At 37.3% G+C, this 16589-nt stretch overlaps 1 protein-coding gene across 1 annotated transcript; it reads left to right on the top strand.

The window, feature by feature from the left end:
* Positions 1–5436: 5436 nt before the first annotated feature.
* Positions 5437–15085, top strand: LOC118471144 (uncharacterized). Its single transcript, XM_035953745.2, has 5 exons — positions 5437–5680; positions 7681–7989; positions 11660–11812; positions 13214–13260; positions 13344–15085. The coding sequence occupies exons 1-5, from the start codon at positions 5611–5613 to the stop codon at positions 13494–13496; spliced, it is 732 nt and encodes a 243-aa protein (XP_035809638.2). The 5' UTR covers positions 5437–5610; the 3' UTR covers positions 13497–15085.
* The last annotated feature ends 1504 nt before the right edge of the window (positions 15086–16589 follow it).

Genomic DNA, 16589 nt, shown 5'->3' with positions numbered 1-16589 from the left:
TATCCATTCCAAGCAAATGGGAAAGGACAAAACAGCAGAACATTAGTGTTGAAAAAATGGAAAAATAAGTAAAACTTACCCTAACAATGCAACAATGTACTTCATAATACAACATAAAAGAAGCCTTATCACAAAGTAAAATGTTCCACAGCATCAAAAAGTGGGAATCAGCCCCTAAACCAAACCAAACAGCCAATACTCAGAAGTAGCTAGGTCACAGAGGATCACCTCTCCTAGCAGAATCCCAGAATTCATTTAGATGAGAAGAAAGCTGCTTTTTCTTTGCTCCTTTGCATGTTAGAGTGTAGCATCGTAGAGAGACAGACAAGACACATTCACACCTACTGACAATTTAGAATGACCAGTTAACCTCAGCATGCCTTTTGCCTGTGAGAGGGATAGTGAGAACCCAGGCAGGCACAGGGAGAACATGCAAACTCCACACAGAAAGAGACCAGGCCGAGATTTGAACCCAGGTTCTTTGAGTGGTGTGGTGACAGTGCTAACCACCACTCCATTGTGCCACCCTAGAAAAATGACAGTGATCCATGACTTTGTGGAAAAGTTGGTTAATCTGCTGCTAATACAAACAAAACTCTTCCTGCTGATGCTTCTTTGTCTGAAAAGCTCTCCACTGACACACCACTTAAGGGCCTTTATTGTGAAGCAGCAGCAAAAGAAAATCTTGCAGAATTTCTCTCTAATGATGTGCTTCTGAAACTTCAACTCAACAAGTAAGCATCTCAAGTAAGCATCTCCTTTTACGCTTTTATGGATGAAAAGTATCCCAGACGTACGACTACCAATGCTCATGTACCTTTTTTCCTTTCATGTAGCATTCCAACTTGAAATATTATTCAAAAAGAACAAGAATGTGACTGTTGTGGAAAAATGTCTTCACAACTTGAGAGTTCTTCAGTTCTGGCTCTAAGTTCTGATTGCTTAAAAGTTTACAAGTCCAAAAGTAATAGCTGCCTAAGTCTCTCCAATACAGGCAGAAAAGAGTCTAAGAGTCAATCTTCAGATTCAAAGAAGATGTGTTTTATTCCTCCACGTACAGGTCAAACACACTAAGAGATACCCCGGAGTATGTCTGAAGACCCTACCTGATGCACTGGCTTTTATACTATTTGGCTCTGGGGCTTTCCACGCCCCAGGCCCATCCTTCTTTTTGTGACAGGCCTCCTACCATTATATCACTAGTTTCGATTCTAATAGTGTCTGGGCTTCTCGGTACTTTCCAAAAAATAATGAGAGATGGGCAGTTTCGCCAGGTGCAGGTAGCCCTCCCTTCTCTGGCTCCAAGCCCATCCTCATCAACCTTGATTCTACGACTCTGTGGTAGCGTCTGCTATTTTCTATGCAGTGGTCTGCTGGGGAGCAGGGAGCACTGAAAGGGGCAGAAAGAGACTAAACAGACTGGTCAGAAGGGCCGGTTCTGTCCTGGACTGTTCCCTGGACTCCATAGAGGAGGTGGGTGAGAGGAGGATGTTGGCAAAGCTCACATCCATCATGGACAATCCCTCTCACCCACTGCATGACACTGTGGGGTCTTTAAGCAGCTCCTTCAGCAGCAGACTGAGACATCCACCCTGCAAGAAAGAGCGCTATCGCAGGTCCTTCATTCCATCTGCTATAAGACTTTATAACATCAGCATCACTGGCTGATGTTAACATAAACTGGACTATATTATTACCACCCCAAACCATAAAATTTGCACAGACATTCTTGCACTGCACATCTTTGCACTTTTAAACTTTATTTTTTTATTTTTTCTGTTAAGCCACTTTATCCTCATCTCTCACCCTTGTATATACTGTAAATATTATTACTATTGTTCTATTATTATTTTATTCTTATCACTACGTCCACTGTTACATAAGCTGCTGTAACAATGTAAATTTCCCCTGGAGTGGGGAGAAATAAAGAACTTTATCTTATCTTATCTTATCTTCTTTATTCATCTTTTTACAGTGCATCATCTTTTCTTAGGTACATTGGGTTACACTGACCCAGGTCACGTTGACCCAGGAGCGCATCATCAGAGTGCATCAGACCTTCATCAGGGCATCTCTTGGTCACAGTCTGATCATCATCCCATTCTAATGACAAAAAGTAGAAACATGTGTATACTGGAGCCAGCAGCACCTGGCACCATAATGAGTTGCACCTGCTGAGGTGATAAAAACAACATACCAAGCTGGCACAGGTCACAGTGACCTGCACATCTTTATACACAGGTGTTCGTGTGCTTAATGCTCAGAAGCTACCTACTATTATTACTAACTGATTGGTGATTACATATTATAGATTATTGACATTGATGATACTTATTAAGATCACACATAATGATTATTGGGATTTTACCACTACGTGACAAGGAATATTTCATTTTTCTGATTTACTGAAAAACTAGTAGATAGAAGCAATGAAAATGCATGTGCTACTCAAGTTCTTTTAAAATAGAGAAGCTGTGAGCTACATTTCAAAAGACACACAGCTGCTGAGAGATTTTGCCCAGAAGCTTCAGTCATCACTGTGATTAAATGAAGAAGCATTACATCATTGCAAAGTTTGAATCACCAGCTTCGGTGTGGGCCACAGGGTCTTCCTCTACCACTTTGAGTTTACGTGGCTTTCTGACTGAGAGCTATGAGCTGCGAGGAAATGACCAACTCCAGCTGCAACCACTGAAACAAACATCCAACCAACAAAATCCCCCCGTGCTGCTCACAGCGATTTATATAGTCATCAAATTGTGACTTCAAAGCCCCCAACTTCCTCTTCTGTGGTTAGTGTGTTGCTTTGTCTGTCTGTGTGTGTGCATGTGTGCACGTGTTAGATATTCACACATATAGTCATTATCAAACAGCTCCAGATGAAAACATCATTTTCAGTACTAAAAAACATTCCACAAAACCACCATTTGTTATTTTTAGATCGCCATCTGCAATGTGGGAAATTCAATTTCACCTTCACTTGAAATGATTAAAAACAACAAAGTGAATGAAGACAGATACTGAGAGCATGTCAGCAACCATGATTTTTAGAGATTTTTTTTTCAGAAAAAGAGCCTAATCTTCAGCTACTCTTATCTTTATTTTTTTTCTTTTTCAAAAACAGCAAAGCAAGAAATGTATTCCAAGCTGAGAATCAAGTTTGCTATGAATTACAGCATGAGTGGTGTGTCTGGACCACTTGGAGCCAGCTACATGGTTTCAAACACAACTCGGACAAGGTAACTTTTTCAAAATGATCTGCACATGATGTAAAAGCACAACATTTAGTGTGTTCTGAATGGTTGCATTAACATTTTGCTAAACTGTCATCTGTCGACCATATCTCTGAGCCCCACACTGCTTAGAAATGAAGACTGGAAACAAAGCAAGCTAGCTGTTTGTTGTGAGCTTCTGACTTAAATAATGTTGAAGCCAAGGGTGTTTCTTCAGGTTGTAGATGATAACGCTGCAAGGAAGCAAAACGGTCCTTCTCAGAGCTGGGGTTTGACCTTCACCCCTTCAGACAATTAGAAGGACAATACCTCAGTCATAAATCACACTGCTAGCTGCTGCTTTTCTACTACTGGATATTATGTGTTTGTGATCGACTTTTCAGGAGTTATAAAGTGCTACAGGCTCTGCTCAACCTACATAAAACTGTAAAGTGATATCACTTCATCATTTAGATGATTTACGGTAGTTATTGCAGGTAAGATACACTGATTATCTACAACATTAAAACCAACATCAGGATGCATATATAACCTGCATCATAAAAGCAAATGTAAATTTCACTGTCATAATGTACACATCCACATGTAAATTCATCATGCCTGGTATGTTGTCTCTGTGCGGCATATTTTATTATTATATCTTTATTTTTTTAGTCCTGTTGTACTTTTGTAATTCTTGTGGTTCTTTCTGCCTTATCTTATCTCTTCTCTTCTCTTCTCTTCTCTTCTCTTATCTTCTCTTATCTTATCTTATTTTATCTTCTCTTCTCTTCTCTTCTCTTTGCAATATTCTGCTGTGAATCCTTTGGTGCCGACACCCGCTTTGACATGTAACACCCGCCTAAACATCGTTACAGACCAAATTCGCCACACTGCAAAACCGCTCAGGAATGGCTCAATGAATACAATCATGAGCCCAAATGCTGACCAGGCCTTCTGCCCAGATCCCAGTCCAATTAAGCTTACGCCAGATGCAAAAGGCCCAATTCTGCAAACCACAGGACCCAAAAAACCTGCTGCCAACATTCCAGTGCTAGACACAAAGGATTCTGCCAAAGGTACCGTCATCAGTCGTTTGGTGCCAAAATATTATCCAGGTGGCTTTAATGTCATGGCTGATGTATTTCCAGTCTTTGTCCTTTCTCTGTTGCCTGTCTTATTTTATTTTGCAAATGTTATGCCTCTGATTCTGTGGCCTGTGAATTTAATTTGTTTCTGCAGGTGAGTAACCGCATGTACCAGACTATCTGCATCTGTGCAAAGGGTTTAACTTGTTGTGTGACAGCTGTGTGTGGTTATTATTGTGTGACAGGTTGTTGCCCTTCAAAATCTGTTCTATTTTGCTTTCAGTTTTTCCTCTGAAATGTGAAATATATCGGCAAATTCACTTTATTCAGACTGAAAACAAATCTGGTGTCTAAAAAAGATTTGCCTGCAGAAATCAGTGGTTAAATCTATTCGAGCTTTACATCCATCTACTCATAGTGAACACTGTCCTGTAGGTTTTGGGTTGTAAACTGTTTGCCCATCGATACACTGTCTACACCAGGTCATTCTTTAGATTATATTAAGTTAATCATTCTCACTCTCAGTCATGGCTAAAAGCAATTGGCATGGCAGAATATAATGGAAAATATACTTAAGTGAAGGTCTGAAGGTACATGATGAATAATATAAAACATATTTCTCATATTTAACATGTCTTACTCAAGTGGTTCAATCAATGAAGAATATTAGCAAGAGAATTTAAAGAAATAACAACAGAAACACTGATAAAAGCTTGGTAAAGGTTTTGTTACGTTTCAGTTTGCAGTGATGTCTGTGCGTCATGCAAAGCATTCAGGATCATGTTTCTCAAAAGACAAGCGAGCAAGACGAATACCTCAAAACCTCAGCATGCAAAAATGAATATATTTGTCGAAGAATATGTAGAATATTGCTGTTTTATCTGTTTTGTAACTAATCAAGGTTCAGCTATTGACAAAATGGGTAAACTCTTAACTACAATAGTTTAAGAGCAGATTAAATTCACAGTTTGTATTGTAATGTATTGTTGTATTAGGGGCTTTTGAGAGTTTTCTGTGTGTAAAACTGCCTCATGTGAGTGGCAACCTCCTCATCTGAGTTCCTAACCACATGTCCATGAACCTCATTGAAGTCTTCCGTTACAGGAGGTGCTTGTGTCACTGTCGGTACAGATCGGTGTTCGTGCAAGTTCCTGTCTACAGTTTCCTCCCGTCTGGTACACAAACTGCTGCTTGACTGACAGAATAAAACTCAGAATTCAGCATACCAAGGCAGCTCAGAAAGACCAGTTTATCAGATCAAAGGCTCAAGGCCGTTGAGTCGGGCCTGAGAGCGGCACAGATCTTCTATCATGGTTGGCAACGTCGTCACAAAGCCTCTGGGGTTCGTTTTGATCGTCACAGCTCACATGGTGTTCAACGGTAAGCTGTTTTCTTCATAACTCATGTTTCACCCTGAGACATAGGAGAGGTTTTATGGGTTTCCATCTGCTAGAAGCTCGTGTTTGACTAATTCTTTACATAGTTTTGGTCTGTTTCCTTAGAGTTGGCTCCTTTTTGAATGCCTTCTATGTATCTCTTGGTATTATGTCTCTAGTGACACCTCAGGTTCCCCTCTGCAATTAATGAATTACTTTACATTCAAATGAGAATGCCTAATACACACATCTTCTGTATATAACTATTGAAAACTTCATGTAATAGGAGCAGGCTTGAAGCATTTTCACTTAATTCATTAATTCAATAATTGAGGTTTATAGTAGCATATTGGCAGACCTCCCAGGGCACAGCTTTAGAGTATTATAAACTCTGCAGGTTCTCGTTTGAGAAAACAGAGGTGGTGGAAACTCGCTGTGTTTTTGTTCATTTGAGTCATCATTGTTTTTTTTCATGATAATGAAAATCATTCTACCCATGGCAAAGGTTACTACTGAAATCAGTCTCTTCATCCGGAAGCTTAAATTTTATCTTACTGTCAGGATCCTTATCAATACTGACTTTGGTCTAAAATGGCTTCAATAGCTGAGTCTCTAAGTTCTCTGAAAAAGCGATTAAATGAAAAAGAAATGCCTTAAACTTTGCCAGTATGAAAGAAAAGAAAAACTGTCTCTATTATCTATGTTGATTCAAATTAATATATTAAGTTTAACTTGTTCTCTCAAGTTCATTGAATTTAACCCAGCTAGTTTTACACTTTCACAACTCATATAAGATGACTTTGAACTAATTAATACACCTAAGGAGTGTCAACTCATGTTTTAAAGGTAGCAGGAAAACTTACATTTCTAGTCTGAATTGAGTTTGATTGAGGGTAGAAACACGCTAATGCTTGTAAGTGAAAGTTTAAAGGTTTCAGGCTGTGACTTGACTTGAAAAATGAAATCATACCAGGTCTCAAAAGGAAGCTGTTGTATCTATCAATCAGCAGTATGAGTTTTGTCAGCTTTTTGTGAGCTAGTTTGTATAAGAACATTTTCTGTTTAATTGGAATTACATCAAGGACACTGTTTAGCCTGTATTGGCATGCACAATAAATTAATTACATTTCCAAATGTATTATTGCCATAAAATATGTTCTATGAAGGTAGTTTCATCACACCTAATAGCAAGATTAAAGTCTAAAGCGCAGATAACATGATATGAGTAAGCTAACATTTAGCTTTACATTGAGATTAGCTACAGCCAGCTGTTAGTCATCATTTTCACTGAATTTAGCTGCTATGCTAACTCATTTAGATATGTGGGATAACACCGAACTAAAAACATGTTTTTCAGACATGAGTACTGGTAGCAGGTTGGCAAAAATAATTTGCAAATTTAGCTTCAGTCTAGCTTGTAGTTGTATTGGCTATATTTCCTGTTAGCTTCATGCGAAAGTCAGCGCGGTAGGCCTTTACACTGCTGGAGATTAGCTACTGTGCCTCAACTTGGTCTTTTCACCTGTTTGTACTGCTACAGTCAGTGGTGGAAAGTAATTTAATATAGTTGCTCTAGTATTAAGTTCAAATTTGATGTACTTCACTTGACCATTTCCATTTTGTGCTATTTTGAAATTCTTCACTACCTTTCAGATTAAAATACTGTATTTTTTTCAGAATTTGCAGATTTATTTTGCAGCTGCAGATGATTAATGCAAGATATAATCTCTAAATAATGATATATTACAATAAATGAATACCTGCTAGTAAATAAAAGGGTTACAATTAGCCCCATTTGCAATATTAACTTGATTAATACATTCATGAATGTCCATCATGCAATAATAAATATACAAATTACTCTAAAATGGGCCATTCTGTGTAATGTGTACTTCAAGTCTAATCTGAATGTATCGCATTATACTTGTAACTGAGTATTTCCTCTCTATCTCTGGTTATTGTGTCTTGCGGAATAATCACATTTCTTGTTTTGCCTCCAAACAGGCCCCAGCCATGAAACAGTCACTGGGATCCTCGGCAACAACATCACCCTTCAATTTACATTTCAAGTCAACTTCACTAACAGGAGCCGAGTTGCAGCTTACATAGAAGTAGAGAAAAAGATTTCTGACAATTTAATGTGCAAAGCTTGCTTTGACATTTACCCTGTAAATTCTTCTGTATTTTACCACATCAAAAATCTTAATCTGAACCACAGTGAAATTTACTATGCCACTGTGTTTATGGACAAAGAACCAGCGAAACAAAGCAATAGGGTGCAGCTGATTGTCCAAGAACAGAACATGAGTACAGGTAAGATCGAACCTTATGACTATTGGCTACATATACAGAAAACCATGGCAGATATATTAATATAAAATATATGTCAGTCAGTGAAGTGTTCAGCATGAGAAGACTAAATTTCAAATACCGTTAGGACATCTGGTGTTCATTACTGTCCACAGTTATTTGATATATTTATCAAAGATAAAATGTTAGGAGCTACATTTAGTTCATTTATTCAGTTGTATTTTTGCACAGTTTCAGATGCAAAACCATGTACTTGTTTCACCAGTTCAAACAGTTAGTCGTCGCCCACCACCTTCACTTCCTCTGTGTAAATGCTGTTCACGACTGCATTTTTTTTTTTGTTGTGGTCTCCCTTTCCACATGCTACACTGAATTACCAGACCAGTCCCAATATCTTTGAAAACATGAGGCTGTTTCTAGCCAAGATTTGTATTACTGTCAACAAATTCAACAAAAATCTCAAAACCATCAGTTTATTGTTGTATTTAGGGTACTTAGTTGTTATTAGTCCACTCAGATACACTAGTGACATTACAGCCACTTATCCAGCTAATTTTATTTTTTCATTATGGAAATTTTTACAGAAATCGCAACAATATTGCTATAAAGTACTCACTGACTTGTTACACTGACCACTAAGGTCTACTACAACCAGATGTGAATGGATGGGAGAACAATGTATTTTTCTGTAGTCTCAGATGATGTTTCATTGATCATTAATCATTTATACTGAGTCAGCCCTCCTTCAAACATCACTCTGATGTGGACTCACATCTGCACCAAAGGGGTATTAATCCTCTATTTTGAATAAACAAATATATTACTTGCTACTGTTTGAGCAACATTTTCCAATAAGCATTTACCATCACGTCTCTGCGACGCTGTCCTTAAGACGGTAATGCCTAATAGAAAGACTAATGTCACCCCGCAAACTTACAGTTGTGAATGAAAGTTCACATACACTTGTAAAGACCATGTATGTATATGTTAGCAATCTTGAGTTTTCAGTGACTAATGTAGCTCTTAATTATCTTTGATGGAATAATTGAAACCCATTTTTCCTTGTCGCAAAAAACAATCATGAATTTTGATTTTTTCATTGATTTACTATACGTCTTCTGGAAAAATTACAATATCTGAGTCAAAAATATACACACAGCAATGCTAATATTTGATTTAATCTTCCCTGGTCATTTTCATTTCAACTAGGCACTTTTGGTAGCCTTCAACAAGGTCCCGGCAAGCTTCTGGTTGTATCTTTGACCACTCCTCTTGACAGAATTGGTGCAATTCATCTAAATCTGAATAAAGATTTGTTGTTCTTGATGGAGTTTAAGTCTGGACTTTTGAAAGACCCCTTTAAAACCATAATTTTAGCCATATTTATCCATTTCTTTACCACTTGTGATGTGTGTTTTGGGTCACTGTCTTGTTGGAACACCCAGCCATGTCCAAGAACCAACCTTCAAGCGAACAATTTTTGGTTTTCCAGAAGAATACAGAGGTAATCCTCCTTTGTCATTATCCTGTTTACTTTGTGTAAAACTCCAGTTCCACTGGCAGCAAAACAACCCCAGAGCTTAATACTACCACCACCATGCTTGATGGAAGGTTTAGTGTTCTTGGGGTTAAAGACCTCAAATTTCTGATTGTTGTGGTCGAATAGCTAAATTTGCATTTCATCTGACCACAGAGCTTTCCTCCTTTTTTTTGCCCATGTGATCAGCAGCGAACTTAAGTCGAGCTTTTAGGTACCGTTTCTGAAGAAAGGCCTTCATTCTTGCATGGCGGCGTCTCAGCTAATGATGATATAAAACACACAAGACTGTGCATTACAATAGCTTCTAATTCATTGCAGACCTGCTTTTTGGTGATTCTTGATTGACTCTTGACCATCCTGACCAATTCTCTCTCAGCAGCAAGTGATAGTTTGTGTTCTCTTTCTGATTGCGGCAATCCTAAAAGGATTTTGGGATCTGTAGCGGTTTTGAAATGACTCCAAGTTACTCTCCTGCCTTGTTCAAGTCAATGATTTACTTTTTCAGATCTTTTCAGAGCTCCTTGGACACTGTAGTGTTTGAGTCTGATGAATGGATCATATGGGCCCTAAATACAGTGAGTCAGTTGAGTCAGCAGCTGTAGTTGATTTTAATCACTCACAAGAAGTTAGGAGGTTATGCCGTTAAGAACATTTTACTAACACAACTTTCTATATGATGAATCTGATTATTCAAGATGCTGTATGTATTTTTTTTGACCCAGCAGATGTTTTCATTTCTCCAGGAGACCTTTAACAAATCTATAAAAGAACCAAAATTCATGACCCAAACATGCATGGGTTTCAGTTATTCCATAATAGAAAACTGCCATGATATGCATGTATAACAGGCTGAAATGTAGCATGTGTTCTGCAAATTAGTTTCTAAGCTATCTGGGTATAAAGTGAAGCATTGGACAAATTAAGACTATGATCTGATGATGAAGCTAGATGAAAAGTCAGTGGCTCACCAAAGAAATCACAATTTATCCTCAAGGAAACACAAATATCTGAACCAAACTTTGTGGTAGTCCCTCCAATTAGAGTAAATTTTACTCTAAACCACAAGTGTTAACATTATCGTGGTCAGAGGTGTTTTAGTCTGGACCAGCAGGAAGGGGAAAAGCTGATTCTTATGCTAAACATTTACATCTTCAGTACAGGATCAATGGGAGCCAGAAAGTAGTTAGAGAAAGAGTAAAAACAATATATTTACAGAAATTTAATCATATGTTTTGTGGGAAAAAAACACAGTTTTTGTTGTTGTTGTTTTTATAACATATTCTTTATTTTGATTTTATATCTAAAAAAGATCGAAAAGTTCTGCAGTGAAACATTGTTATCACTGCAGCATACAACAAAGTGCAACATGACAGATATTTAATATTAAGGTTAAAGCATCTTTGTACTCTTTAAGAAAAATATATGCATTATATTAGATTAAATGAAAACATTTGCTTAATTTGAATTCAGAATGTAAAAGAATGTTTAGTACAAATAAATGTCAAATTTATGAGATTTAGCTTAAAATTACTTCCAAAAATGTTGGATTGATAGTCTGACCTTAAACCTTTCTATAAAGCTACATAGTTGATTACAGATAATTATTATCATTTTACGTAAATTTGTATATAATTCAAGAAAACATTGTTTTCTGTAAGAAATACAAATGAATGTGAATTGGCATTATACTTAAAATAACTGTTCTGTTGGAAATTGTTGCGGTGATGTGTATGACTTTTCTATACAAATTTAAAATTTTTTTTTTTTACAATGTAGTTGTGTAATTTGTTGACAATCAAAAAAATATATTTCCATGACTATATAGCATAATGATAATGAAACCTGTTGTATGTTATATGCTCATTAGCTCATATGTGAGGTGTTATTTGAGAGGAAAAAATGCCCACCTTTACTATCTACTTTGTATTTATTTTTTAAAAACATTGCATTAGTCCAGTTGTACAGGAAAAATGTAGTCAAATAACACAGTCTCAAATTAAATTTGCAGTAATTTAGTGTGTTATGAGCAGTTGTAGTCATGGCAAGACTTATTATAGACATGTTGGTGTGAGAAACATATATTTTTGTGCAGAGGTGAGTAGTATTTTCATAATTTTCTTTCAACTCCTACAGTCCCTCCGATGTCGACTATGGTTGCAGTATATCCAGACAGTGGAAGTTCCAGTTTCTATTCCTTTCACATCATGACTGTCCTTGTGGTTTCACCCGTAGTGCTGCTAGCTGCACTGCTTCCAGTCTTGGTCTACTGTTTGATGAAAACCAAAGGTAAGGAAACTTTGTCTCCAAAAATATTCTTCTTCTCTGTATCTGTTTTACTTGTTTGTCATACCTGACAATTCACGATCCTTCTGGTCCTATCATGATGTGTCTGTTGTCAAGATATGACTCACCACTGGTTTGTTTTAATGTAGCACATATGTGATCGTTTTCACATTGCAGTCAGTTGTCACAAAAGTGTAAACTGAAATAAAATCTAAAATATAGAAAATATGTGTTGTTTGACCTCATATGCCAGGAAACGCCACAATATGTGTGTATATATATATATATATATATATATATATATATATATATATATATATATATATATATATATATATATATATATATATATAATATGGGGGACCTGATTAGAGCTGTGCTTGGTAGTATTTTCTAGCTATTTCAAGGTACAAAAGTCACAGATGAGGAAAATAATTGTTTCTGTGTGGGAAAAAAATGGCAGTTGTGTGGTTAGATGCTCCAAAATGCAAACCAGGTTGCAGTTTCACATCCTTTTGATGCATGTGATGATTCACTTCTTTTTGAAAAAAACATACCTACTCAAAGCATGCAAATACTATCACAGACAGATGGGTGGAAAAAAGATATCGCTTGCATTATTTGTTCACATTTATGGGTGCTTTCACTTCAGAAGCAAACCCCCCTGGCCTACTTTGTGTAGGAACACTGTCGCTTTGAAATATTTGACAGTCCCTGTCACCTCAGAAACCACACTTGATGATTTCCCGTATGTGTACACAAATGCACGCGTTTGCTGACTCTGCGCTCCTGTATCATGTCAAGATAACTTGGCCCAAAGTTGGCCTGGACTGTAAGTTTCTCAGTAAACTGACAGATGGGGAGATAAACCGAAACTCTTTGACACTTGTCAGTCAGAGAGTATAAAATTCTGCATGCTTTTCACAAGTGGTGTGGTTGTGTTTAAGACCAAAAAGTGAAAGAATATCATTGGTAAAATCAGGCTTAAGGAAGCTAGAACAAAATGAAGAAATTGTACTTAAGCATAACCTACTTTTGCCACTAATTATTAAAAAAAACAAGATTTAATTTAGTTTAATGTTTTTGTTATTCATCATTCTGTACTTGCACTGCTGTGACTGGTAATCCTTAAGAATTCCCACTGATTCATTTATGATATTTTAATTTAAAAGACCATCAATATTATTTTTCAGGTGATCAGGTGAAAATTCTCAACTATGCAACACATCATCAGAAAAGCTTTAAATTTACAGTTAATCTTAAACAATGGATGGTACCAGTGCAAAAGAAGCTTGCATATAATGTAGGGTGAGGGTTAGGGTTAAGGTTAGGGTTAGGGTTACACATGCACATGCACAGTTACTTGCCTGATTTCATATTTCACCTGTTTTGCTTCTTCTACAGACAAACAACAGCATCAACCACAGCATAGCTCAAATCCAACAATGCAGGTAAGGTAACATTTTTCCACCTTTAAAGACCTACCGTGTGTGTGGAACTAAAGGCGTCACCTTGACTCTAATCGTCTTTGCAGGAAACATTTGAGGTCTCCAGCAACATGCCTGCATCCTCGCTGGTCTACAGTGTCCTGGACTTCCCCAAAAGACTTCCAGCAGTTGTTGAGATGGATCCCAGTGATACAGAGTACGCTGCTGTCAGTTATCTCCCAGAAACAAGACGAATATGACTGCATGTAAACATGCTGATCTTTCTTGACATGAGTAAAGATTTGACTGACTGTATGTAAACATATATTTCTTCTGAGTGTGATCAGTTCTGTTTTTGTAAGGCAGTTATAAGACCACCCAGATTTTAAGCTCCCTGCAAGATATCACAAACCAAAGACTTCGGTGGGAAAGAATCATTGGTCTGCTGCTACGGTGGTCGTGAAGCTGAAATGTATAAAGCAGCTGTGACAAACCACAAGACAGAGCAGAGACTGTTACAGTAACAAACCAACTTCCTAATTAGTTTGCTCTTTATTTGTTTCAGGGACATCTAGCCACTGAACCATTAAAGGATTACCAGTGAGATTTCATATTTTGTTATCATAAGCTAATAATTGTACTGTTTCATGGCATTTAGTAAAGTAGAAACACATACTTTACTGCACTGAGTGTTTTGGGTCAGTCTGAGTAAATGCCACAAAATAACTGCCATTAATAATAGCTCCTGTCCATTTACTAAAAACTCTAGTTTCCATGAGATTTAGAAAATTACTGAACCATTTCAGTGTTTGTGTTTTCATTAGGAAACTAAAGAAGCTGGTGTTTTGTGCCACAGACAGGGAATATAGCAAAGTCATTAAATGTTGAGAGATGGATTAAGAGATTAAAGTTAAAGCAGGATGTTACCAGCCATGTATATAAAAGCTGAACTGCTCATAGCTATTTTTGAAATCTCAACAGGCTGCCTTCTGGTTTCAGGTTGAGTTGCAGCATCTTTTCTAGCTGTGTTTCCTTTTACTCAATGCTTTTATCACAATCGTGACTCACTAACTGTCTACTATTGTTCTCTCAGGTGAAATAGACTAAACTAAGAATCATTAGTGGTTGGAAACAGTTTTGGGGATGAGTTCTACGTGTAGTTGCAGATCATTTATCTGTCAGCGTACTGTATATTCAGAAGTCACAGGTGTGGTTTTCCATTTACTGCTGTGACATTTTGCCACTATCACACCAGTTTTAAACACACAATAACTACCTGACACTATCTGGCTGCCATTTTCCACCCTATGGCCTCCAAAGTTCTCTTTGCAGGTGCGTATTGGTGTTTTTGAAAGGTCTGTGAGACTGTAAGCATTGACTTAGTTCTCATGGCAATGTACTGTTATGTGTTAAGAATGTATTGCGTAGTAAAACTCAGCCCAACTGTTAGTGGAAAACAAGCAGGGTGATTTTATTTCATCCCCAATGTTGCTTTTTTTTTTTACTCAGGAGGAACTACTGTAAACAAGAAAATTCTGATTGTGGCTTTTCAAACTGGTGGCTGCAGTCATGGCATCCAGTCAAACAGACTGAAGTTTCTTCTTTCCTCTGAAAAGCTTGTTAGCAAAATAGCAAAAGTGAATTTTGAAATTTAGCGAGCTACCATATCTTGTTCTGTTGGGTGTTATTTCCTTAGATACTACTAAACTGTTACTTCATGAAAAATATGCAATATTTTAGCAGTGAATGTCAAAATGATAAACTTTATTTTTTCATGTAAATTAAGGCCTTTGTTTCTGAATGTAGAATCTGAGTCTCATGTCAATAAAAAACAACAACTTTGTTTTGATGGCAGCTGTCTATGTTCGAAGATGTGTCTAAAATGAGATCAAAATGCATTGTGTGACCTTCACAGTGCGTTTTTATTTTAAACTTGTTAAATATGGCTGAGTCTTGAATAAAGCTGCTGATTCAACATTTGTCTATGTTATTATCTCCACCTGAAATTCTGCTCTTCTTTGTTTTTCCATGCAGTGGCTGTTTATCCTTTAAAGGCCCTCTCTGATGAAATGCAAGCTTTCTTGTTAACATCAATGTGGTGCTTTTCATTTGCTAGAAAACATATCCTGAGTGAAATTAGCAGTCAAAGCTATGGGTGAACATTTCCACCCACTTAAAAACCCAAATGCCAACTTCTGGCATTTCATACTTAAACCCTAAAGACCAAATCTTGTCAGCTTGCAGGGTGAGATTTTCTGTCATTTTTTTCTTTAGAAACATTTTCTGGGTTAGATATGTATGACTGATGTACTCCAGTGCTACAACTTGTTATCTTTTAGTGTACAGTAGTTTTACAATGTTTGAGTGAAGAAAATAGGAACTTGTAGGTGAGCTGGTGTGCTAGGAGATCAGTAATTGTGAATGGGTGTATGGAGAGATGCAGGGACTTCATAGACCTGCACTTTCTAAATGAAAACAGTGATTGCATATAAGTTATTTAAACCAAAAGGGGATTATTTTCATGGAAATAAACTTCTAAATGTAGTAGTATGACACATAGACACCAGGTTTTAGGATTTAATCAACAGACAGAGAAAGATTTTAAGTGATTAAATCCTTAGCAGCTGAAGCCTAAATGCAACAATATCTATGTATTTTTTGATATGCAATCAAATTTTAGCGCATCAGTGGTGCTTGCTCGAGTAAATCCCCTAACACCCCACTATTTGTTTTCTGTAAGACCTACGTGATGAGCTGCATGCAGGACTCCAGGTGCAGATGCTGATTCAGCCTATAATATGCTGAAACCTAGACACAAAAAAGTCGTATAAAGTCGTAAAATCTGCTCAATAGCCACTTTTGATTTCACTCAGAGCCCCCAAACTGACTGACATCAACACTGTCAGGCTTATGACGGCTGTACTTATTGCTAGAGTAGGAGGAAAGGTCAGATGGAAACATCTGAAATGTTATTTAGGACACTAAGAGCATGAGTAAATACACTGTCTGCTCAGCTGAGACAAAAATTACTGCTGAGCACTGTGTCAGGAAAACATAACTTATTGCCCATTATCTTCTAAAAACATCTGTACAGTGAAGCATCTCATCAGCGGGGATCGGGAAACTGATCATAACTGAGGGAAGGGTGAATGTAGCCAAATACATAGACATATTTGAAGAAAACATGGTCCAGAGTGCAGAAAACTGAGACTGGGGCAATGGTTTACCTTTGAGCAAACAGTGGCCCAGAGCATACAGACAAGATGACACTGGGGTGGCTTTTTGACAACTTTCTGACTGGAAACCTCATGAATCATCTGTGGAGAGACCTGAAGATGCCATCTCAAAGACTC

This window comes from Amphiprion ocellaris, chromosome 2 (assembly GCF_022539595.1).
Source record: "Amphiprion ocellaris isolate individual 3 ecotype Okinawa chromosome 2, ASM2253959v1, whole genome shotgun sequence".
NCBI classification, from domain to species: domain Eukaryota; kingdom Metazoa; phylum Chordata; class Actinopteri; family Pomacentridae; genus Amphiprion; species Amphiprion ocellaris.
Note: the sequence above shows the minus strand (reverse complement) of the source record. Positions and strands in the feature narration are given on the sequence as shown.